At 39.7% G+C, this 27108-nt stretch overlaps 1 protein-coding gene across 3 annotated transcripts in view; it reads right to left on the minus strand.

Annotated features, from left to right (window-relative positions):
• ATG7 (autophagy related 7) overlaps positions 1–27108 on the minus strand; it is a 244062-nt gene that overhangs the window by 203146 nt on the left and 13808 nt on the right. For all 3 annotated transcript variants that reach the window (XM_036738091.1, XM_036738093.1, XM_036738092.1), the window contains exons 6-9: positions 16566–16682; positions 14729–14878; positions 3762–3850; positions 1925–2046 (exon numbers count right to left, since the gene is read on the minus strand). In XM_036738091.1, coding sequence (XP_036593986.1) covers positions 1925–2046; positions 3762–3850; positions 14729–14878; positions 16566–16682 — 478 coding nt within the window. The remainder of the gene's footprint in view (positions 1–1924; positions 2047–3761; positions 3851–14728; positions 14879–16565; positions 16683–27108) is intronic.

The following is a 27108-nucleotide window of genomic DNA, read 5'->3' on the forward strand; positions in this document are numbered from 1 at the left end:
ACAGAAGGGAGACTTTAACCCATGTATAAAGCCAGTGCCCTGATCAGGCTCTCCTTGCCTTATAACATGACAATTATATAATGAGACCAACTTGTATTCATAGACAAATGGGAAAAGGCTAAAGGATTCCTTCAGGGTTCTCCCTCTACCTCTAACAAGTGCCTTCTGGAGACAAATATTTGGTGTTTCTCCTATGCTGTATTAACTAAAATATAATAAATAAAATATTTTTAAAGTATGAACCAGGACAGATGAGGTTAATGGAAATCTCCCTGGCATCAAGTCAAATCTATCTATATATATGGGCGCGCGCGCACACACACACACACACACATATTGACACATATAATGGCTCCTCAAAGACTCTCTCCAGTGAGCAAGGCACTGAACCTTTCAGCGTTCTAAGCCAGACATGTCAAACTCAGAGAGACACAGAGCCACTAACCTATACATAAGGATCCCTACAGGATGAATACTGACTTATTTTTAATATGTGATGTGGTCTATGTTTTATTGTATTTTTATCTACTTTTCTAAATTATTTTCCAGTGACATTTTAATCTGGTACTCCCTGGCCTCATGTCTCTAGAATGCTAGGCTGCAGAAGACAGTGGCATCCTGTGCAGGGAAGAAAGTTTTCTCAATCAGGAGTTCCTAAACCAATGATATCCCTAAGAATCCCTGGTTCTTACGCCTTATTATTTAAAGAAAATGCATTAAAATATCTTTGAAGAAGGATATATAGTTCCATAATCTAACCAAAATGGCTTACTCCCAGAACAAATCTTTATCAAGTAACTACATGAGAAATGCATGTCATTTTAGAATACGCCAGAAGAGGGCACTGGTGTGTCAAACACATCTAAGGAGGCCAGAGAAGGAAGAAGCAAGCGGCCAAAGGCTCAAATCTAAACCAAGACACCCCAGGAAGTGATTCAGTCTGCAGTGTTCCACCCATCTTCCTGTCAAAGCATGTTTATTGGGGGAGCCTTATCCCTACTGCAACACAGAACACCCACAAAATGTCCACAGGGACAGTCACTGAGCCCTGTTCACTTGTGCCTGGTGGAAATGACATCTTAGAATCATTACAACAGCCCTTACCTCTGCCACCCCCAGACCCCACCAACAGTCCCTTACCCCCTGCTACCCCCGGCCCACCCAACACCCCTTTACTCCCTGCCATACCCAGCCCCCCCCCCAACATCCTCTTACTCCCTACCACCCCCAGGCCCCAGGCCTGAGACCCAAAATGCACTGGACAGAGATATAAAGGAAGACAGTGGCACTTTCACCATCATTCTTCCTATCATGGGCAGCTTATAGCCTGAGACCTGGGTTCAGAGCCAGGAAGATCTGGGTTCATATCCTGCCTCTGACACATACCAGCTGTGTGAGGCTGACCTAGGCCGGCACCGAGTCTCTCAGGCCTCTAGGCAACACTCGAAAACCAGAAATGGGAGAGAAAGTGCTGACCTGCACCGGAAGAGGCAACATTCTCACCTAGCAGTTTCCTATATCCATGAACTCCTTGGCCAGTCCTTGTTCCTTACCACACAAGACAGCTCATACATCCTTCCAGGTGAACAAAGATTAAATATACCCAGGGTGTCAATCCCTAGCTTCCTTTAAAAGAAGATATCTTGCATGAACCATATAAAGGAATGAAAGCTTTGTGGTTCATTTTTTATTTTAAACCTCTGCCCGAATACAGTTTTCTTCATTTCCTAAGGATGCCCTCTATTTGCTTTCTTCTGAAGACCAGATATGCTGGGCTCTGAGCAGCTGTTCTTACCAACAAAGATGTTGAAAAGTCTGGATTTCTGTCATCTTAACCATTACGGAACAGGAAAAGGAAATAAAACCAGGACTGAGCAGCCTCCGTTTTAAAGACAAGGAAGCTGATTCCTATGCTGAGCATTACCTGAGTTATATGCCAGTTGTGGAAGCTGGACTTCGAAGATGATGCTGTGGGTGATGTCCCTCACCCCCTGCAGGGTCCGGTCCCGGAAGCAGAGGACTTCAACTGACTGGAAACGGTCACTCCTGTTGTGACCCCCAACCCCCAGAGAAAAAAAATCAGATCAGGGCCTCTGCAACACAAGCAGAGCAGAAGTCAACACAGTTCACTTTAATATTGTCACTCAGATGCCTTCACTTGGAAACAGCCTTAAGCTTCTGGAAAGTTAAATGGTTCAACTTCTGCTTGTTTCCAAGTACCCAAGGAGAAGAAAAGTAAGCTGACAGGATTCTAGTGCATATGAGTTTTAAATAATGCAATCACATTATATGTAAATATATATGTATGTATACTTATATATACATACACATACATATATGGAAGAATTTTTACAAGGCAAAGTAAAAAGAGTCAAGGGAAGGTCCTCCATGACATGGTCTTCTGATTCTTCCCCTGTTGGTATTATATTGCAAAAAAGCACCTCTGTAAAAAGACTCAAAAACCATCTTTTAAAGTGTTTCATGGAAGCTACAAATATTTTATTACAATGAAATGCCATTTTCCTTTATCTGAAAGACATTAAGTGTGCATGTTTTTCCTTATACTTTTCAGCCTTAGTTTCTCTATCTATAAAATGGGGATAATAATTGCACCTACTTCCCAGGGCTGTTGTGAAGATAAAATGAGGTACTTGTAAAGCACTTTGAAAATCTTTAAGTGCTATATAAATACCAGCTGTTATTAAGAATAACAACAACAAATCAAAACTAAATCCTGTGGATTAGGGCTGTCCAAAATGAGGCTGTGGCCCACAGTGCAATTTATGCAGCTAGCCTACAAACATAGAAATTTACAGAAATGCTTTAGTAAATGAAGCTGAGCTACCGCAGAGCTCTCACTAAAATGGCAAATCAAAATATATTATCTATTGTTTCAATAAAACCTAAGGTTCGACAGACCTGCTGCAGATGTAGTGATCAAGCTTAGGCCCAGTAAGAGACAGGCTAATATACTTCCCTTCCTTCTTCCTGGAAGTAGAAAACTATGGAAGTAGGAAGCGCCTATAATGTCAGAGTGGCTCAATGTGTTGGCTAGTTTTACTGAATTGCCTTTTTTATTTTTTTTTATTCTTTGTTAAAAGGGATGGTTCTCTGGGTGGGGAAGGGAGGAGAAATATATTGGGAAATAAAGGTGATATAAAAACAAGCAAGATCCAATAAAAATGAAAAAAAACACCTGGTAACAATAAAACTATAATCTAACCTGAAACTTATCACTCTTTTTTATTGTGGTAAAAGAGGAGAATGACAGGAAAATCCAGTTGGCAAAGCACTTCTAATCTCTGACAATGTAATCTCAAAACATCTGATCATGTGCCTTTCTTGCCAGAAAAGTCTGTAGAAGAGAAGGAAATGGGACCCACCAAGGACCTCAGCCCACGTCATTTATCTTTATCCCTCTGAGATAAAGATAAGGGCCTTGGCCTAAGGCACTTGCTCACCTCCATCTGGTCCTTTAACAATTTTAATCCAAATTTTAAATGACATATGACCAGGTTTGGACCCTACAGACCAGACAAAATCTTCAAAGGCAATTAAATTGCCAAGAACCTCTGGTTTATACGCCAGAAATGAAAAATACATTTGAAAAAGCAAAAGTTGAATAAAAAACTACACTCAACCCCAGTAAGATACATTATGTATGTCTTGCTCACACATACCTGCTCTCTCTCTCTCTCTCTCTCTCTCTCACACACACACACACACACACACACACACACACACACACACAGAGTCAATACCATTTGTAGGCTGCCAGGACCAATAAATTCCTCAAAGGCCATCCAGGATATTGTGCTAAATTACAGGGATCATATACTCCAACTGTAATCTGTGAACAGAAGAGAACTCTGAGTGGGTCAAGTATCATTATAGATAAACAATACAGTAGATGCTAATGCCCCATTTTCTTGTTTAGACCATGCTGGGAAGTAGGAAAAATAAGGCGCTTGGGAAAGGGCCAAAGAAATGAGGCCAGAATTAAACATCCACCCGCTTGGCAAAACAAGTTTCATGTATACTTAAATTCACATTCGGGGAAATGATATAAATCATACCCAGGTGTCCAGAAGAGAAGCCCAGGAAGGGCCCTTGAAATCAGTCTAGAGCAAGATCAAATCGAGAAGCAAGTTCACCATATGTACAAGTGGTCCAAGGTTAAATAACCCATTTACCAATCTGCCTAAATCGCAGGAAATGAGAGGTTAACAAATGGCTAAAATCTAGCTAGTAAGTCCTGGGTAAGGGAAATACTGAACTTACTTGAAATAGACTAGCCACAAAGGAATATAGTTCCCAATAGGGCATTTGTGCTTTTTAAAGGCTTACTTTGAGTACTAAGATGATTCTACTAAAGCGTTTCTCTGATGTAAGCCATCATGATATGGAGGTAAACCATGGGTTCTAGAAGGTTCTGCTACTAGAACACAATCTCTGGCCAGGCTATCACACCAGAAGGAACATGAGCCCAGAGGCAGCTCTTATGTCTGCTGAGGAGCAGCCAAGACAATGAGCCCAGGTTGGCTAGAAAGTAATGAAATTTTGGGCCAGAGTAATAGATTTATTAGGGAGACAACATGGTAGAGAGGAAAGACCACTGGACTGAGATGGATTCAATTCCTAGCCCTGCCCTTTCTACCTGTATGAGCCAGGGCAAACCACTCAACCTGGGCCTAAGCATTCTCATCTGCAAAATGAAAGGACTAGACCAAGCAGCCTTCCGGGTCCTTTCTAGCTCTAAATCTCTTACCCTAGAATCCTAAATAAATGTTCTTATGACCCAGAGGCAGTTTAGGAGGCACAGTAGATAGAATGCTGCACTGGGCCTGGAGTCAGGAAGAGCTGAGTTCAGATCCGGCCTCAAATATTTATAACTATGTGACCTTGGGCAAGTCACTTGACCTCTGTCTGCCTCAGTTTCCTTGCCTGTATAGTAGGAATAAAAGCACCTACCTCCCAAGGTTGTTGTCCAAATCAAATAGGCTATCTGTAAAATGCTTAACACAGTACCTTGCACACAGTAACTTCAAATATATACTAAAAGGATATCATTAGGTGTTTTATTAAATAACTACTGTTTTTCCTTCAAAGGCATTAGTGCATCATCAAGTGTAATTTTTACTCTGTATATGAGTCATTTTTTTCCTGTGGAGTATAATTCTATTTTGTAATGCAAAGGGGTAAGAAAAATATGATTCACATTTGCAACCATGTTTTCAGGAAAATGAAGTATATCTGTATTAGGGGTAATTTTTCCTTTTCCAAAGAGATTACTTTAGTATACTCATTTAAACTAACCTAGTTTTGTGTTTTTAAAATGTTTTTTTTCAGTTAATGAAAACCTACTTTCTCTTCTCTCCTCACTGAGAAAACAAAACCAAACCTCTGTGACAAAAAGTATAGTCAGATGTCATATATATGTATATATGAGCACATACATATGTGTATTATGTATATATTAACATCAGATTCTGTCATACTATATTTGTAATATATACATTATGTATGTATGTATGTATGTACATATGTACGTGTGTGTGTGTGTATCTGCACCTGAATCCATCACCTCTTTGTCAAGAGGTAGGTAGCATGTTCCCTTAGGAGTCTTCTGGAATCGTAGTAGGTTATTGCATTGATAGAAATCTTTTTAATCAGAAAGCTTTTTTGAAAATCTTTTATCTTTACAATATTATTGTCACAGTATAGATAATTGTTCTGATTCTCCTTGCTTCACTCTGCATCAGTTCATACAAGTTTTCACAGGATTCTCTGAAACTATCTCCTTCATTGTTTCTTATAATACAATATTCTTCCACATATTCATAAGCCATAACTTGTTCAGCAATTTCCCAACTGATAGGCATCCCTTCATTTTCCAATTCTTTGCCACCACAAAAGGGCAGCTACATTTTCATATGGATCTTTTTCTTTTATTATATTATTATTATATATTATCTAATACTGGTATCACTGGATTGAAGGAAATAAACATTTTAGAACCTTGGGGGCATAGTTCCAAATTGCTTTCTAGAATGGCTAGACCACTTCACAGTTCCACCAACAATGCATTAATATACCTGTTATCCCACAGCCCCTACAACAATATCATTTTCCCTTTTTGTCAACTCAGCCGATCTGATGAGTGCGAGGTGGAAGGGTTATTGTTGTCTCTATTCCTCTATTGGTGACTTAGAGAATTTTTCATATAGCTATTTATAAATTGGATTTCTTCATCTTAAAACTATCTGTTCATGTCCTTTGACCATTTATCAAATGAGGAATGGCTCTTATTCTTATAAATATGAATCATTTCCCTAGATATCTTAGAAATGAGACTTTTATCAAAGAAACCTACTGGAAGATTTCCCAGTTTTCCTGCTCTCTTCCAAATTTAGCTGTATGGGTTTTATTTGTGTGAAGTTTTTTTAATGTTAATCAAAATTGTCTGTTTTACCTCCTGTGATCCTCTCTATCTCCTGCTTGGTTATGAACTCTTCCCCGATCCAGAGATCTGACAGATAATTTCTTCCTTGCTCTTCTAATTTATCATATTACTACATATATATGTATTTACATATATATATGCATAGATATATGTATATGTCATGTAGTCAGTTGGAGCCACCTTTTACATAGTGTAAGATATGCCAGACTATTTTCCAGACTTCCCAACATTTTTTTCACATGCTAAGTTCTTACTCTAAGAACCAGGATTTTGGAGTTTATCAGGCACTAGGTTACTGTGCTCATTTGATTCTGTAAAAATCATGTACCTGATTTGTTCCATTAATCAACATATTTCTCGACCAGTATCAAATTGTTTTTATTACTGATATGTATATAGTTTGAGAATACATATTATTAAGCTTCCTTCTTTCCCACTTTTTCATCATTTTCCTTAAGATTCTAAAATTTGTTCTTCGGGGATAAATTTTATCATTTTTTTCAAGTTCTATAAAGTAAACCATTGGTAGTTTGATTGGTGTGGCACTGAATTAATATGTCATTTTTATTTTTAGCATAAAGGGTGTTTTTGTAGTTATATTCATGTGTGTATGTCTTAGCAAACAAACACCCAAGTACTTTATGCTTTCTGTTGTTTTAAGTGGAATTTCTCTATCTCTTCCTCCTAGATTTTGTTGGTTAATATATAGAAATGCTAAAGACTTGGGGTGGGGTTTCATAGACTGCAGTTTATGAATCAATTAGTTATTTCAATTAATCTGTTGGTTGACTTTCGAGGATTCTCTAAGTAAATCATGATATCTGTAAAACATGATAATTTCATTTCTTCTTTGGCTTTGCATACTCTCAATTTTTTTCTTTTCTTATCACTATAGATAGCATTTCTAGCATCATACTGAATAGAAATGATGATAATGCACATTCATGCTTTACCCCTGATCTAACTGCAAAGGCCTCTGGATTGTCCCCATTACAGATAATGCTGATTCTTGGTTTTAGATAGAGGCTGCTTGGTTGGTTGGTTGTTGTCCTTTGTTCTCAAAGGGGACCCAAATGACATCACTATGTCAGAGACACAGTGTGTCTGACTGTGGCTGATCAGATCAACAGGAGTGTGGAAGGCTCTACACAGGTCAGGCACAGATAGTCTGTATGAACATTTGCAGCGGAAATGTCTCTAAATTTGTGCATCTCACATTTCTTTTGAGCTACTGAAATTCTGCTTCACCCACAGAGCACAGCACCTCCTTTGAGGTGGTCATGTAATGCTGGCCCATCCGTTGCCAGTATCTCCCCTGTCTCACAATCAATCCCAAAGTTCTCCAGAGAGACCTTGAGATTGCCCATGTATCGCTTCTTCTGACTACCATATGAGTGCCTACTTTGTGTGAGCTCTCTGTAAAATAGCTACTAAACAAAAAACAACTCCACGGGGTTTACTGGCAAGAAAGTTCATCTGGCTCTAAGAAAGCAGCTTTTAACTTCCTCAAAAGTATAGTGCAAGCGAAGCTTAGAGAGATGCAGGATTCTTGGCTCAGTAAGAAGGTGGGTGAAATTCAGTTTTAGGCTGATAACAATCCAAAGAGCTTTAATGATGCCCTGAAGGCTATCTGTGGGCCAAAGACCTATGGTGCATCCCAACTGCTCAGTGCTGAGCGAGCCACATTGATCAGTAATAAGGACATGATCCTGGAGAGATGGGCTGAACACCTCCATAGTGTTCTCAACAGACCATCATCAATCAATGCTGAAGCCAATGACCATATACCTCAGGTAGAAATCAATCCCCCTCTAGCTGAATGTCCACCTGGAGAAGAAGTTTTAAACGCCTTTAGGCTCCTCTCATGTGGCAAAGAGCCTGCTGCTGATTCTGTTGTAGAGACTGCTTATTCCTATGTGTTCATGTTTTGCTTTTTTAACAAGAATGGGTGTTGTATATTGTCAAAAGCTTTTTCTGCACCTATTGATATAAACATATTATGTTTAAGGATCTTGGTATTAATATGGCTGATTAGGTCTATAGTTTTCCTAACATTAAACCAGCTCTGCTTTCCTGGTAATCAAAATAGCTAACATTTATATGAGATTTAAGGTTTTCAAAGTGCTTTACAAATATTACCTTGGGAAGTAGATATTATTATCAGTCCCACTTTACAGATTGTAAAATTTAAGTCTGAAAGAGGTTAAGAGATTTCTCCGAGGTCACGCAGATAGTAAGTGGCTGAAGCTGGATTGGAACTCAGGTGTTCTTGACTCTAGGTCTCATACTTTTATTGCATCATGGTATATTATCTTTGTGACATGTTGCTATCAACTTTTTGCTAAAACTGTATTTAAAATTTTTGTATTGAAATCCGTTTGGGATGTTGGTCTATAGTTTTCTTTCTCTTTTAATTCTCCCTGGTTTAGGTATCAGGGCTTCATTTGTATCATAGAAGTAGTTTGCCAGGACTCCTCCTTTTCTGATTTTTTCTAACAGCTTTTGTAGTATTGTAATTAACTGCTTTTTAAATGTTTGATAGAATTTGCTTGTAAATTCATCTGGTCCCGGGGCTTTCTTCTTTGGGATCTCATTTATAACTTGTTCAATATCTTTTTCTGAAACTGTGGTGAGTCCTTTATCTTGTTCTGCTAACCTGAGCATTTTATGTTTTCGTAAATATCATTTATCTAGATAAATATCATTTATTTTATCTAGATTGTTTTATTGGCATATAAATGGGTAAAAAGGTGTCTAATAATTTATTTCTTCTGTACTGGTTGTGATTTACCCTTTTTTGACACTGCTAATTTGGTTTTTTCTTTTTAAAAATCAAATTAGCTAACAGTTGTCTATTTTATTGTGGGTTTTTTTTTTCAAGAAACAGCTGTTAGTTGTATTCTTTCTCTTACCTTTTCCTCCTCTTCCCCTCCCTCCACTCCCATCACAGGTTCTTATCTATTCTTTTTTTAAAGCCCTTCTTCAAGATCTACTCTTAGGAGTTTATTTTGTTTAGGATTAATCCCACCCGTGGTCTATTCTCCGCCTAATTCTTCCCTCCCTTCTCCCTATCCCCTCCAGTTTCGGTTTCCATTGAATTGAATGAAAAATATTTCTGTATCTGTGTGTGTATGTCCTTCCCTCTTTTGATCAGTACAGGTGAGGAGATTTAGATGCTGCTTCTCCCCATACCCCTTCCTCCTTGCTAGTTCTAGTTGCTTATGGGTGGGGCGCTCTGCTGCCCTTCTTTCTACTACTCTACCACCTAGGTTCCACCCTGAACGCTGTGGTGTGTTGTTTTCAGTGTCTGGGGATGCTAAAGTTTTTAAATCCATTCTGAGAAATTTGGCTTGGCTCCTCCCACTTTTATTTCTCTCTAGACTAAGAAACAGAAATCAACTCACATTTACATAGCAGATTGTTTTTCAAATGGTTCCCTACAACCACTCTAAGAGGCAGGGAGTTTTATTCTTCCCAGGTATTATCACCACTTTAAATATCTGTCTAAAACAAAATTCTTGTCCTTTCTTCGCTCTTTTTGTTCTGACCTCCTACAATGGTTTTAGTCTAAATCTCTCCGCATTCAATTGTATACAGAATTACCCCTACGGAGGGGGAATTGAAACAGTAAAATTAATAGCTGCACACCTTTCTAAGTACTGCAATACCCAACATTGTACATACTCTTCTTTTCCACTTCAGCTCCCGACTCAGACCTCTACCATCATGTCTTAGCTGCCTCCTCACCCTGGAAGATCTCTCTGCCCCCAAAACTCTTGACCTTCCTCCCTCTTCAGCTCCCTTTTGTGTGGTCTTCCCCCAATAGAATATAAGCTCCTTGAAGGGAAGAACTGTTACTTTTTCCTTATATTCCTAGAGCTTGGTACTGGGCCGTGAACATTGTAAGCACCGAATAAATGCTTCCTTGAGTACAGTTTACAAAGATCTTCCTATCAACATTAACTGAAGTTTAGGTGGATTAAGTAATTTACCCATGACCCTAAAGTTGTAAGTGTAGGAGCAGAGAGGAGACTGCCTTCTGACTCCAAAGCAGCTCCGCTGTGGTTGATGGGTGGGTAGTGACTCTGGAAGGCAGCTGGCAATGGGGGAAATGATCAATTTAGCTATGACAGAAGAATCCACATCAACCATCCCTCTGGCCAGAGCTGTTCATCTGCATAATCAGTCCATTGCCAAAGCATATTCTTCTCTCCTCCTCTTCCTTCCCCTCCCCACAGGCTTCAGGCCACAATTATGTGACTTCTATTCCCTTTCAAGCCTGCCTTAACCTGGTGACACAGTTAAATGCCTGGTGGACTGGGACACATGAGAGCAGGCAGTCAGAGGGAGGCACATGCTCTATCATGTGGCCAAAGGAGTGCTCTGGCTGTATACTACTTCTCATTTAGGGCTCTGTTTTCCCATGGTGATTCCTGCCTCTTGGAGTCCTTGAAGGAAGGGATGGGTGTGACCCCTGCACCCTCTGGTCCCTATCACTATACTCAGTGACACACACAAGGCACTTGATAAGCCCTGATTCACTGGTGCTCCCTCAGAAACCTGTGTGCTTCTAAATGATGCTACCCTCTGACTGCAGACCCTGGACAGGGCAGCACATCATTTTCTATGACTGAGTAAACTACGTCAGGAGAGGAGCTCCAGGGGGTACCTGGGCCCATTTGAAGAGTTCAACAATTATCTTGTGGGAATCATTTGCATTCTGATTATCAATTCTGAAATCTTAGTTCTCCAAGTGACTTTATCCTGCTTAGAAAACTCAAGTGGTCCTTTCCACACTTCTTCACAGCATCAAAAATCTAGAGCTGAAGGAACCCTGAAAGTCTTCTAGTCCAATCCCCTCATTTTACAGTTGAAGAAACTGAGGCCCGCAGGGACTTGCCCAAAGTCACCCAGGTTACTATCAAACATCTAGGCACAATCATTTTTGCCCCCAGAAACCACCCTTCTTTGTTACTACCTCCTGGAGTCACTGCCTCCTCAGGAGTAAAAGGGGAGCTCCCTGGGGGACCTCTGCACCCCAAAGCATGGCAAAGTCTAGGACTTGAACTCAGCCCTCTTCCTTTTGCACCATGCTGCCTGCCTCTCCATTAAGAAATCAAAATGGGCACTGGCCCTGGAGTCAGGAGGACCTGAGTTCAAATCCAGCCTCAGACACTTGACACTTACTAGCTGTGTGACCTTGGGCAAGTCACTTAACCCTAATTGCCCTGCCTCCCCCCTCAAAAAAAAAAAAAAAAGAAACAAAGAAAAAGAAATCAAAGTGGAACCATGTCGTGCTACCCATAAGGAAAAGTGCCCTCATGTATCAAGCAGAAAAATCTCATGATACGAACTGAGTTCTTATGGTGTACTTGTTATGTTTTAAATCCCCTAATCAGACTTAAGAATTTGATATCTAGTTCCCTATTAAAGTAATTTTAGTTTAAAAATAGGATGACTTTAAAGCCATTCACACTGGTATTTTGATGTCCCTGAGATCTCATCAATGTGGCCACTTCCTTCAATGATGAGGAATACAATGCATCCAGACCTGCCCATTTTGTGTTTCCATGTCCTTCCCTAAATCTGTCACAGAGAGTCCACCAATGGGCTGGGGCCTTCTTCTTGATCTCTTACCATTTACCAGGTACCTACTACAAGCAAAGGCACTGTACTAGGCTTTGGGATACAAGGACAATGGCAGCCATAAGCAAACACAAGTATATACGTGATAATCTGAGGAGTGAGAGAGTCCCAATAAGTAGGGACAATCAGGAAAAGCTTCCCACAGCAGACACCTGAAATTAGCTTTGTAGAAAACTAACGAGTCTAAGAAGCGGAGATGGAGGAGGACCGTGTCCCCTGAATGTGGAACAGCAGAGGTATGGAGGCAGCAGCTTCTTTGGAGGGTGGATCACTTCATTCCAAACTTAAGGCTTTGGAGAACAGAAAAAGTAGGAAAGTATTTCTTTTTAAGCATCTGAATAAAGTTAGAGAAATATGAAGGTTAAGCAAGCTGCATAACTCATTGCTGAAAAAAACCAGTTAGGAGCTGAGGTTAAAAAAGAATTATCCATAAAAATTAAAATTGGTAATTTATTATAATATTGCAAAAATCAGAAATAAACTAGAGGATACTTGAATTTGCATTAAGGAAATAATTCTAACTGCCAGACAAAAGACAAGTAGCATGGAGAGTGGTTTCCTTCTGTCTTGACCTCATTTCTTGTGTCAAGAGCTCACTGTCTCTTAGGGAATGGACCCTGGCACAATCTTCCTAACATGATAACCTTGGGCTCAAGCCTTGCTCCAATGGTAGCTCCTCTAGCCCATTTCACTCAGCGGGGGAAAAAGTACAGGTCCAATTCTTTGTATTTATTTATGTAGGAACTGGATCTCTCTATCTTGTCCAGGTTGGAAGTGCTGCAGCAGCTGCTCTCCCAGACCCAATCAAGAAAAAACAAACTCATTGCTAGCAGAACTCAGTGATCAGTGATCAATATAGGAACAGCTGACAATAAAAACCACAAGAGGCTAATTCTGATTTTTCTAAAATAGGTTTAAAAAAAAAGATATGAAATAGGTCAGACTAAAAATTTGATTCTAACATGACTTGATCCCCTTTCTTTTAGTTTTGTTATATATCTGAAAGTATCAAAATTATCCCATTTTCATAACTTCATGACTCTAATCGGGTTAGTTTTTAATCTACAATCTCCTTTTTGATCCAGAACTTGGCATGCTACTGATAATTTCCAATGGACCTTTATGGAGCTTAGTGACCAGGCACAGTGGGTATATGTCTATAGTCCCTGCTGCTGGGGAGACTGAGACTGGTGGATCACTCAAGTGTGGGAGACCAGAGCTGCAGTAGGGCTAAAACCCAGTGGGAGTCCTTACCAACATGGTAAGCCTCAGGGAGCAGAGGGTTACCAGGATGCCTAAGGAAGAGTGAACAAGCCCAGGTAGAAAAAATGAAGTAAATGAAAGTTTCCATACTGATCATTACTAGGGCAGGGTCTGTGAGTAGCCACTGTACTTCCAGCCTGAGTAAGGCAAGGAAATCCAATCTCAAAATAACAAAAACAATAACAATGATAATAAATATGTGTGTAGCTGTACACATGACTACATATATACACACATATAAATGTTACACAATTATATGCATATACTTAATATGCATATAGAACTTAATAATTCGACAAGATATGTGAGTGCCTCCTGTAAGCAAGGCACTGTGTTTAGTTCTGTGCAGACCATAAGAATAAGCCATGGTTCTCGCTCTCCAAGAGCTTACAGTCTAGCTGGAGAGATGGCATGCACACAAATAACCCAAGGCATCACATGAGCAGCATAATGTAAATGATAGAGACAAGAGTGACAGAAGGATTGAGCTACTCGACAGGAGAACTCTTCTAGGAAATGGTTTCCATTTGATCACCCAAAGTGTCAAGCTCCAGGTGAGACTGTAGCTTTTCAGTCACCCTTTTCCTGCCTGGGGAAGTAGCCTTTTCTTTACAAGTCCAGAGGAGGTAGAGATGTCTTCTAGCTACGGTGATCAGTGAAGACTTCATGAAAGAAGAGGTTAGCCTAGGACTCGAAGGTTGGGCAAAAATAAGGGAATGGGGAGCATTCTAGGCAGAGGGAAAGATATAAGAAGAGGCACCAAAGTGGGAAAATGTAAGAAGTCTGTGGTTGATAAATAAGTATCCCAGTTTAGTGGAAGCAAAGCATTCACATGAAGGAATAGCAGGAGAGCAATCAGGCAGAACAGCAAACAGGCACAGTATGGAAGGTCCCAAATGCCAAGCTAAGGAGGCTGGATTACACTGGGCAGGAGAAACCAGATAGAGCAATATTGTGGTAAGATTCATCTGGCAGCAAGGCAAAAAGGAGCATAAAGGGAGGAAGAGATAGCAAGCAAGGAGAATAGTTAAATAAACATTGTGAAGGAAGAAATGACAAGAATTAGTGATTGATTTGGATGAGGGAAAGGGTCAAGAGAGAAAGGATGAAAAAATAACTGAGGGTTCAGGCTGTGGGACTAGGAGAAAGATATCACCATTATCAGAAATAGGGAAGTCAGAAGGAGGAACTATTTGAGAAAGAAAGGGGACAAATGCAAGGCATACAGAAATGTTTTAACTAGATTTTTAAAAGTTAATAAATCTAAATGAGTTTGCATTATACTTATAATCATAATATGAAACCAAGGGTTTCTTTCCCACCAAAGACCACAATCACACAACAAGTTTTTCTAACCTTTTTCCTCTGATCTTGGAAGAAATCACTGCAGTGTTTAAGCAAGGAGACCAGGACGGAATTTACGTCATACTTAATTAAAAAGTAAGGCAATGCTGTGACTCCTTCTGCCTGGCAAAGATTATCATATGCACATTCAAGGGCTTGAATCTGAAAACAGAAAACATTATTACTAAAGTCTATGGGAAAATCATTAAGGCTGACACAAATTAAGAATAAACTTAAAACCAACACTTGGAAACAACCAATCATGCCCTTATAAGGCTCTGAACTGCCACAACTGAAATGTGGTAACAATATATATGTATCAGTGCTCTAAAGAGCAGAAAAATACGCCCGTTGACATCACACTCAGTATTCCATCCCTGACATGGACAAGCAGGGCGGTTTCTTCAAGGGGAACAGTAACATCCATGGGAATTCATTGTTCCCTCTGATGCCAAGTTCAAAAGGTTGGGCTGTACCTACTACATCGCAACAGTCCCTTCATAAACCATTATGGATCCATGAACTTGACTTTTAGCTTTTGGAAGCTTTTTATATTTTCTGACTCCATAAATTTTGAGGGAAGTTTTCTATCTCTGTCAAACCCCTCTTATAAATCCCAGAACTAATTATTTTAAGCTCTAATATAACAGTGCCATGATTTCAATGGGAGAACAAGTCTATGTTCAAATTGTTAGTATCCCTCACAATTGCATATATTTTTCCTACTTCTTCCAGTGATCTTTGTCTTGAGGGACCAAAGGGACCTGATATTTTTAATTTTCCTCCTAGAAAAGTTCCTCCACTTGGTTATTTTATGTCTTTCTTAGTCTCTGCTAGCTTTATCATGTTTTCCTTAAAATCCAAAGACCATAACTTGAGACAATATTTCAGATGCAGAAGCACTTTGACCTGGTAACAGGGGAGGATGTTTTCTGCTGTGTTCCTAAACCCTTCCTGATGATACCCTCTGTTGTCCTTCAGCATGTTGGGCCGAGAGCTCCAAGAAACAAGTTAATGTTGGTCAGTCGGTTGTGCTTAATTGTTTTTGTTTTGTCTAAGGATAGGTCCAATGTACAGGTGGCATGGGGGAAGGGGAAAACAAAGCAACAAATGATGACGGTGAGAAACACAAAAAGATCATCATGTATAAAAAAAGTAGAATTGTAAGGGAAGTCACAAGTCATCTAGTCCAGCCCCCTCATTTCACAGATAAGGAAGTAGAGTCAGAGAGGTTGGATGACTTCTGCAGGGTCCCACAACCTGACAGTGCCCCAAGCAGGAGCTGAAGCCAGACTCTCCTGACTCTATCCACTGTAATCTGCTGCCTTCCTTACAGGTGTCAGGAAAATGTTTAAAAATAAAGTAATGAGCCTAAAATAAAGAAAAAGTCAGATAAAAACTGAATTAAAAAATAATCATGTATGAAAAAAAAAGTCTAAATGGCCTCAAGCTCTTTTTCTTGGGCCATAACTGATAGTTTAGGGCCCATCATCCTAAAAGCCATAGTTTGAATTGCTTTTCCCCAAACCACGTATTTGTCTACACCAAAGTCTATGCCTCATTGTCCACTACAACCACCTCCCATTATGATACAACTTGCTTCTTTCGACTAGGAATTCTGTGTCATAAAAGACTGCAGCATTGAGTGAACTCCCCAGGTTTTCAGGTGATACCACCACCACTAAGTAATTTATAGGAATGCTCAGATCATCAGCCTCCAGAGGACCATGATTAACATTTTGTTTACCCAGAAATGTGCCTGTTTGCCCCCTTACCCTCTGAGGCCAGAAAGTGTACAGTAATAGTTCACAGCCCACATTTACTTTTTTGTTCTGTTTTGTTTTGTTACCTGGCTTGGAGAAAACTTTTGATCCAAACGTATTGGCTCCTGAAGAAGGGCTACACCATCTGGAAGGCAGAGGGCAGGGTAGCAAAACCAGTAGTAGAAGTAGTATTTCTTTAGATCCTGGAGAAATAGAAGAATTAGGCATTAGAGCATTAATAATATAGTATTATCATATTGGTGCTCTAACTTCTCAAAGCTACTTTTTTTTTAAGAACTGAGAAGAAAAGCATAAAGAAATGTGCAAGTTTTGTCAAAGACTATCTATTCTGAACCAACTTTATATCAGAATGCAAATCTTCCATAATTTAAGATAATAAGGGGGGGTGGAGCCAAGATGGCAGCTGGAAAGCAGGGACTTGCCTAAAGCTCTCCCCCAGGACTCTCCAAACACCTATAAAAAATGGCTCTGAACAAATTCTAGAACTGCAGAACCCACGAAATAGCAGTGGGCAGCAGGGCTCCAGCCCAGGAAAGCCTGGATAGTCTCTGGGTAAAGTCTATCACACAGAGCTGGGAGCGGAGCAGAGCCCAGCATGGGCTGCACCCAGAACAACCAGACAGGGAGCCGGGTGTAACAGGCCCTAGCACCCTGAATCAGTGAGCTGTGGCAGTTACCAGACTTCTAACCCACAAATGCCAAAGACAACAGACCAGGTTAGTGGGACAAAACTGCTGGGACAGAGTTAAAGGAGTTCGCAGTTGGCCACCCCAGGAGCGGCAGAGGTGGTGCAGCTCTGAGTCTGCTTCCAGAGCTACAGCTGAAGTTGCTTCCAGTCCCAGGCCCACCTGGTGGGAGGAATTAAGCGGTGGATCAGAGCAGGAGTGCAGAGCCTGCTTGGATCTGAGTCGCGGTCCGGGTTGGCTATTCTTGGGGGAGGAAGAGTGCTGGTGTGGCAGAGCTTGCTGTGAGAAATAGCTCTGAAAACAACAGCACAGCCCCCCAAGCTTGGCACAAAGTACTCTATACTCTACAAGCAGTCATGCTCTGATGAAAAGCTCAAGGGTCAAGTATTTGGCTGGGAACATGAACAGGCAGCGAAAATGGACTCAGATTCAGACTCAGACTTTGGAATCTTTCTTTGGTGACAAAGAAGGCCAAAAGATACAGCCAGAAGAAGTCAACAAAGTCAAAGAGCCTACATCAAAAGCCTCCAAGAAAAACATGAACTGGTCTCAGGCCATGGAAGAGCTCAAAAAGCATTTGGAAAAGCAAGTAAGAGAAGTAGAGGAAAAATTGGGAAGAGAAATAAGAGTAATGTGAGAAAACCATGAGAAACAAATCAATGACTTGCTAAAGGAGACCCAAAAAAATACTGAAGAAAATAACACCTTAAAAAATAGACTAACTCAAATGGCAAAAGAGCTCCAAAAAGCCAATGAGAAGAATTCCTTGAAAGGCAGAATTAGCCAAACGGAAAAGGAGGCCCAAAAGACTACTGAAGAAAATACTACCTTAAAAATTAGATTGGAGCAAGGGGAAGCTAGTGACTTGATGAGAAATCAAGATATTATAAAACAGAACCAAAGGAATGAAAAAATGGAAGAAAATATGAAATATCTCACTGGAAAAACCACTAACCTGGAAAACAGATCCAGGAGAGATAATTTAAAAATTATTGGACTACCTGAAAGCATGATCAAAAGAGCCTAGATATCATTTTTCAAGAAATTATCAAGGAAAACTGCCCTGATATTCTAGAGCCAGAGTGTAAAATAGAAATTGAAAGAATCCACCAGTTGCCTCCTGAAAAAGATCCCAAAAAGAAAACTCCTAGGAATATTGTTACCAAATTCCAGAGGTCCCAGATCAAGGAGAAAATACTGCAAGCAGCCAGAAAGAAACAATTAGAGTATTGTGGAAACACAATCAGAATAACACAAGGTCTAGCAGCTTCTACATTAAGGGATTGAAGGGCTTGGAATATGATATTCTGGAGGTCAATGGAGCTAGGATTAAAACCAAGAATCACCTACCCAGCAAAACTGAGTATCATGCTCCAAGGCAAAATATGGATTTTCAATAAAACAGAGGACTTTCAAGCTTTCTCAGTGAAAAGACCAGAGCTGAATAGAAAATTTGACTTTCAAACACAAGAATCAAGAGAAACATGAAAAGGTAAACAAGAAAGAGAAATCATAAGGGACTTACTAAAGTTGAACTGCTTTGTTTACATTCCTACATGGAAAGATGATGTGTATAATTCATGAGACCTCAGTATTAGGGCAGCTGAAGGGATTATACACACACACACACACACACACACACACACATATATATATATATATATATATATAGACAGGGGGCACAGGGTGAGTTGAATATGAAGGGATGATATCTAAAAAAAAATAAAATTAATGGATGAGAGAGGAATATATTGAGAGAGGGAGAAAGGGAGAGATAGAATGGGGTAAATTATCTCGCATGAAAGTGGCAAGAAGAAGCAGTTCATTGGAAGGGAAGAGGGGGCAGGTGAGGGGGAATGAGCGAATCTTGCTCTCATCAGATCTGACTTGAGGAGGGAATAACATACACACTCAAATGGGTAACTTACCCCACAGGAAATAAGGAAGAAGGAGATAAAAAAGGGGGAATTACAGAAGGGAGGGCAGACAGGGGAAGGAGGTAATCAAAAGCAAACACTTTCAAAAAGGGACAGGGTCAAGGGAGAAAACTGAATAAAGGGGGACAGGATAGGATGGAGGGAAATATAGTTAGTCTTTCACAGCATGAGTATTGTAGAAGGGTTTTGCATAATGATACACATGTGGCCTATGTTGAATTGCTTGCCTTCTTAGGGAGGGTGGGTGGAGAGGGAAGAGGAGAGAGAATTTGGAACTCAAAGTTTTAAAAGCAGATGTTCAAAAAAAAGTTGTTTTTACATGCAACTGGGAAATAAGATATAGGCAACGGGGTATAGAAATCTATCTTGCCCTACAAGAAAGTAAGGGAAAAGGGGATGGGGGGCAGTGACAGAAGGGAGGGCTGACTGGGGAATGGGGCAATCAGAATATATGCCATCTTGGAGCGGGGGGGAGGGTAGAAATGGGGAGAAAATTTGTAATTCAAAATCTTGTGAAAATCAATGCTGAAAACTAAAAATATTAAATTAAAAAAAAGATAATAAACCTTTATAAGGTCATTTGTGGCCTTACATAGTTTGCAGTGCTTATATAGCACTTTAAGTTTGCCAAATACTTTGCAATAATTCTGGGAGGTAGGTGCTATTAATATTTCCGTTTTACAAATGAGGAAACTGAGGCAGACAAGTTAAATGCCTTGCCAAAGCTCACACAGCTAAGAAAGTGACAGACTAGATCTGAACTCAGGTCTTCCTGATTCCAGGCCTAGTGCTCTACTTGCTGGAGTACCAAGGCAAGAGTTTAAAACCTAAGAATTAACACGTTCTTCACTTCTGTATAAACTGAGCTCACTACTAAAATAATGACCCCTGAATTGCTTTATAAGTGAAGCCATCTTACCAAGCGTTTCCTTTGCTATCTTTCGTAACTAAACTTGCCTTATTCTTTCAGGTGTTAAGAACTGTCTATTTCCTCCAAGAACTGTGCATTTACATGTGCGTGTGCATGTTCCTGTAGCATACTATAAGCTCCTGAAGGGCAGAGCTTGTTCCACTTTTTATATCTCTAGCATTAGCACTGTCTATGAGGCAGCAGTGAATAAGTCAGAAAATGGACTTGCCTTCTCCTAAATTCCCTCTACATGGAATATGTTATATAAAGTGTCTTGCATAGGTAGGTTACAAAATGAAGGCAACTGCAACAAAAGTTTTGTTTCAAAAAATGGAATTCTTTTCCCTGAGACCTACAAGGTAAATGTGAGCTCTAGAATCAGAAAACCCAAGTTCAAGTCTTAGCTCTCCTTCTTAATGACTATGTAACTGGGGCAGCTAGGTGGCACAGTGGATAGAACACCAGCCCTGGAGTCAGGAGGACCTGAGGTCAAATGCAGGCTCAGACACTTGACACTTATTAGCTGCATGACCCTGGGCAAGTCACTTAACTCTGATTGCCTCACAAAATAAAATAAAATAACATAATATAACTATGTGACCTTGGGTAATTCAATCCATCTTTCTGAGACTCAGCATCCTCCTCTGTAAATGAGGTTAATAGCTTTTATATCTGAGCAAATTCTTCTCAAGACAATTATTTTTTAAATCTATTTTTATATTTTTCCCCAACTGTATGCAAAAACAATTTTTAATATTTGTTTTTTTTCAAATTTTGAGTTCCAAATTCTCTTCCTCCTTCCTTCCTCACCCCCCTCATTGAGAAGGCAAGCAATACGACATAGTTTATACGTTTGCAGTCATGCAAAATATATTTCCATATTAGTCATGTTATGAAAGAAAACATGGACCAAAAAACCCCCAAGAAAAATAGAGTTAAAAACATGTACTTCAATCTGCATTCAGACTCCATCAGTTATTTCTCTGAAGGTGGATAGTACTTTTCCTCATAAGTCCTTCAGAACTGTCTTAGATCATTGTATTGATGAGAATAGCAAAGTTATTCATAGCTGATCATCATATAATGTTGTTACTGTATATAATGTTCTCCCGGTTCTGCTCACTTTACTTTGAAGTCTTCCCAGGTATTTCTGAAAGCATCCTGCTCCTCATTTCTTATAGCACAATAGTATTCCATTACAATCATATCCCACAACTTGTTCAGCCATTCCCCAATTAACGGGCATCCCCTCGATTTCCAAATCCTTGCCACTACAAAAAAAAGCTGTTATAAATATTTTTGTACATAAAGGTCCTTTTCCATTTGTTTCTAATCTCTTTGGGATACAGACCTCATAGTGGTATTGCTGGATCAAAGGGTATGCACAGTTTTATAGCCTTTTGGGCATGGTTCCAAATTGCTCTCCAGAATGGCTGGATCAGTTCACAACTCCACCAAAAGTGAATTAGTGCCCCAGTTTTCCCACATCCCTTCCAGTATTTGTCCTTTCCTGTCATATTAATCAATCTGATAGTTGTGACAAGATACCTCAGAATTTTTTAATTTGTATTTCTCTAATTAATAGTGATCTAGAGCATTTTTCATAAGCTACAAATAGCTTTGATTTCTTCATCTGAAAACTGTCCATATCCTTCGACAATGTATCACTTGGGGAATGCTTTGTATCCTTATAAATTTGACTCAGTTCTCTATATATTTGAGAAATGAAGCCTGTATCAGAGAAACTTATCAGAAAATCCATCCCTGTCCCTTTTCTGCTTTCCTTCAGCAGCACTGGTTTTGTTTGTTCAAAAACTTTTTAATTTAATGTAATCAGCTCTCTCTCTCTCGTTTGGTCATCAATTCTTCCCTTATCTATAGATCTAACAGGTAAACTATTCCATGCTCCCCTAATTTGCTTATGGTATTTCATCCTATTCACATTCACTGTTATCATTACTAACTGTTTACTGCCCTCCATCCTATTCCCCCTCATCCTACACTCACTCTCTCTCTCTCTCTCTCTCTCTCTCTCTCTCTCTTTCCCTCCCTCCCTCCTTCCCTCCCTTCACCCTGTCCATCCTCAAAAAAGTGTTTTGCTTCTGACTATGCCCCACCCATCTGCCCCCCTTCAGGCCCTATCTCACTATCAGTCCCTGCCTCCCTCTTCTCTTATCCCCCTTTCCTCCTACTTCCCTGTAGGACAAGATAGATTTCTATACCCAACTGAGTATGTTATTCCCTCTTTGATCCAATTCCTATGAGAGTAGGGAATAAAAACCCCCATCCTCCCCGCCATGGTAAAAGCTCTTTTGTGCCTCTTTAATGTGAGATATTTTACCCCATTCTGTCTCGTCCTTCCCTCTTCACCCAGTGCATCCCTCCTTCTCAACTCCTAATTTTATTTTTTTGAATATCATCCCATCATAGTCAACTCACGCCTGAGCCCTCTAAGTACACTCCTTCTAACTGTCCTAATAATCATTAAGTTCTTAGAAGTTATAAGTACCATCTTCCCATGTAGGAATGTAAACAATTTAACCTCATTGAATCCCTTATGATTTCTCTTTCATGTTTACCTTTTTATGCTTCTCTTGAGTTTTGTGTTTGAAAGTCAAATTTTCTATTCAGCTCTGGTCTTTTCATCAGGAATGGTTTTATCAAGAACCCTCTGTTTCATTAAATAACCATTTTATCCCCTAAAGGATTATACTCAGTTTTGCTGGGTAGTTGATTCTTGGTTGATCTCAGATGCTTTGCCCTCTGGAACATCATATTCCAAGCCTGTCAAACTTTTAACGTAAAAGCTGCTAAATCTTATGTTATCCTGACTGTGGCTCCATGATATTAGTGCTATTTCTTTCTGGCTGCTTACAATATTTTCTTCTTGACCTTAGGAGCTCTGGAATTTGTCTATGATATTCCTGGGAGTTTTCATTTTGGGATTTCTTTCACGATGTGATTGATGGGTTCTTTCAATTTGTATATTACCCTCTGGTTATTGGATATCAGGAAGTTTTCCTTTATAATTTCTTGAAATATGAGGTCCAGGCTTTTTCTCCGATCATGGTTTTCAGGTAGCCTAATATGTCTCCCCAATCAATTTTCTAGGTCATTTGTTTTTCAATGAGCTATTTCACATAGTCTATTTTTTCATTCTCTTGATTTTGTTTGATTGTTTCTTGATGTCTTGTAGAGTCACTAGCTTCCACTTGCCCAATTCTAATTTTTAAGGAATTATTTTCTTCAGTAAACTTTGTACCTCTTTTTCCATTTGGCCAATACTACTTTTTTAAGGAGTTCTTTTCTTCAGTGAATTTTTTGTACATATTTTTCCATTTGGCTAATTCTGAATTTTAAGAATTGCTTCTCTTCAGTGGATTTTTGTTCCTCTTTTACCATTCGGCCTATTGTGTTTTCTAAAGTGTTATTTTCTTCAGTATTTTTTGTGCTTCCTTTGCCAAGCTACTCACTTTTTTGTCCATGATTTTCTTGAAACACTATCATTTCGTTTCCCAATTTTTCTTCTAACTGATGATGGTACCAAGAGCCAACAAGGAAACAGTGTGAGGAAAAGTAATGAAGATTTGTAGCATTCTGAGGACTCATGTAGCAGCATAATCATACTGGTACTTGGCAACTTTTGTATTAATAATATGATTATGTTTTCTACATGTGAAAAGCTCTGAGGGCTTTTCAGTATTTACCCTCGAATACTTAAATATCACTCAATATAGCAAGTCATGTGCTTCAAAAAAGAAAAAAAAAGTGTTGCTATACTTCCCATTTTAAGAAAAGTTACAAACTCAAGACCAGGGATTTCACAATGTCCTGGGATCCTTATCTGGTCATTTTCAAAAGTCACAAGGATTGAGTGTCCTAATATTCTGCCCCATATACAAAAAAATTAAAAATAAAAACCCCACCTAAAACAAACAAAAGAAAAAAACAGTTCTGCCCCATATACAAAAAAATTAAAAATAAAAACCCCACCTAAAACAAACAAAAGAAAAAAACAGTTCCACATTGCAACTCAGTTAAACTAAACATTCAGGAACTAATCTCTGAAGATGTTAACTTAGGGTATTAACAATTAAAGCAATGTTGAAAAATACGTACTAAAAAAAAAAAGTATACTTCTGCAAAAGGGGAAAAACCAATTCAATAGGAAAAAAATCTTTACTGGGAAATATTTTAGAACCCTCAAGTTGAATTTAATTCAATTTGACAAATATTTATCTTATACCAAATACGTATATAGAACATGCTAGGAGCTAAGGTGGCTAAAGTTTAGCTAAGACAATAGTTGCTGCTCCATAATACTTAAGGTCTAGGAAGGGGATATGACTCTTGCACAAATAACTACAATACAAAATAAGATGAGAGAGCTGTTTAGTAGAAAGAGTGTCAAAAAACCTGGGTTTGAACCTCAGCTCTGTTACTACTAAAGTGACCCTGGGTAAAGTCACTTCCTCACTCTAGGCCTAAGTTTCGTCATATGTAAGAAAGGGGTTGGACCAGATTCAGCAGTAGGGAACCTGGAGCCTCAAGGTGACATGTGGCCCTCTAGGTCCTCAAGTGCAACCCTTTGCCTGAATTCAAACTCCTATGATCCTAGTTAGTCTGATTGTTGTTTTTTGTTGGGGTTTTTTTTTTTGAGGGGGTGGGGCAGTTGTTGAAGACATTTCCTCTACAATTCTTAATCCCCTGGAGTTACTTGTCTTTTCTCCTCCTCCTATGAATAATCAACACTTCATTACTGTTGAGCCCCTTCCAATGACTCAAATGTATCTACTTTTCTGGGTGTTAATACTCCAAGATTTCCTCTTTTGGCATAGTTGCTATTTTATCTTTTGCCTTTTGGAATATCATTTTCCAAGATTTATTTTTCTTTACTGAAGTTGCTGCCAAGTTTTATGTGATCCTCACTATGGTTCCACAGTATATGAGTTCTTTCTTTCTGGCTATGATATTTCTAGGAGTTTTCAATTTGAGGCTTCTTTCAAATGATCAGTAGGTTCTGTCCATTTTTTATTTTGTTCTCTAGTTCTAAGTTTTCTTTCATGACTTATTTAAATACACTAGTCAGACTTTTTTTGTTAGGTCATGGTTTTCAAGGAGTCTAGTGAGCCTCAAGTGATCTCACCTCACCACGGTTCTTCAGGTAATAGATACCCAACATTTTCACCTATATTTTTTCTAATCTTTTGATTTTGTTCTAATATTTTTTGTTGTCACTTGGAGTCATTGAGTGCTACTTGCTCCATTCAAATTTTCAGAAGTCTACTACTTAGAGAAGATTATACACCTTCTGATCTAAGCTATTTATTCCTCTTCCAATTCTTTCCATGAGTCCTCTTACTTCCCTTCTTTTTTCATTTTTAAATTTCTTGCTTCTTTTCATTCAGAAGTCATTGTTTGTTCCTGAGGCTCTGACAGTGCTTGTGGAGCTACTCTCCTCTTGTGAGTGTGCTTCTTGGGCATCTCTTGACCCACAGTTTCTTTAGTCTATTAAGTTTACTCTGTTACTCTATTACTTTACTCTATTAAGTTTCTTTACTCTATTAAGCATTTTCTACAGCCTCCACTTCTGGTTTGGGATTTAGAGCCAGGGCCAAGATTTACTTCCTCCTACACATGGAGTGGCCAGACACCTGCAGTTGGCTTCCACCTTCTTTTGTGTATCTACCTACAAAATGCTGGCAGGTTTCAAGCTGGAGTCATGGGTCATAGCGCTTCAGACTTCAGATGTCTCTGGAGCATTTTACGTCAGAGTGCTGTGAACTTCCTCTGTGTTGCCTTCTCTAACATCCATGTCAGAGGGCTGTCAGCTCCCAGCCCCTCAAAGAGTCCACAGTCACAGCACTGCCAGCAACCCCCTTACGTTTTCCCCTCAGAAAACGCTGGGCTTCTGGCAGCTCTGTTGCCCATACTAGGTTCCAAGTCCCTGACCCAGAGGGCCCCAGCCCCACAGATCAAGTTCCAGAAACCCAGTTATGTGCCTCTGAGCCCAGGAGTAAGGCTCTAAGTAAGTAAGTAGCTCTAGCCTTCAGCCTAGCACATAAGCCCACAGCATAACCACAGGGCAGGAGTGTCCCAGACCAAAGAAGAGTCAGCAGTTTGGTTCCTCTGAATCTGCCAAGCCTTATAGCAGGCTCACAGTGGCAGAGTCCAGCTTTAGTCTACTGAAACTCTACCACACACAAGCCAAAAGAGCCAAACCTGCATCAGGAACTTGTAGCACTCGAACCAGGAAGGCAGTAAACTGGGATCACAGGAAGCTTTGGGAGTAATGAAAACTTGGAAGGCCCCCAGACTGAGCTGGGAAAAAGCAGCAGAAGAACATAAAAGGACAGAAGCTCAGATCAGAAATCTCCCCACTAGAAGGATGCAGAGCCCAACGCTAACAAAATCCAAAGTCAAGAAGGCAGCTAGAAAAATAAGCAAGCCAATGTAAATCCACACCTTCTCAACAATGTAGTGTCAGAAACTTGCCTGGGTTGTGGAAAAGTTAAGTGACTTACCCAGGGTCACACGGCCAGAACATGTGAGGGGCAGGACTTGAGCCCAGGTTTTCCTAAGGCCACCTCTCTATCCACAACACCACACTACTTATTTCTCTCTTAAAAGAAAAGTATCATTAACGTTACTTGCCTGGCTAATTTTCCATCTAAATGCATATCTAAGAACTATTTCTTGCTGATTTCACTGGGATCCAAATGTTCAAAACAGAAGAACACAAGGTATGATTTTCCCTGATCCAGCAAGTCCCCTGGTCATAGATCAAGCCCAAGCAAGAGCTCCATTCTCTAGTGGCTGAAGTGCCTAACAATCAAGCTCTGTGTAACCACAAAGACACAAAAGCACCACCTAGGTGCAAATTAGTGATTTCTTGGCAATCTACCAACTCCACACACGTGACTTAAAATAAAAGGAAATTGGTAAAGGGCATCTTATGGCTCCTCCAGTCAAGGATGCGCCATCAATAAGGAGGGCAGCAAGGGCACAAAAGCCTTGGCACTAAGACTTCAGCTGTGCTATACCAGATTCTCCATTTCTCAAACTGTGACTAGCA

This window comes from Trichosurus vulpecula, chromosome 9 (assembly GCF_011100635.1).
Source record: "Trichosurus vulpecula isolate mTriVul1 chromosome 9, mTriVul1.pri, whole genome shotgun sequence".
NCBI classification, from domain to species: Eukaryota; Metazoa; Chordata; class Mammalia; order Diprotodontia; family Phalangeridae; genus Trichosurus; species Trichosurus vulpecula.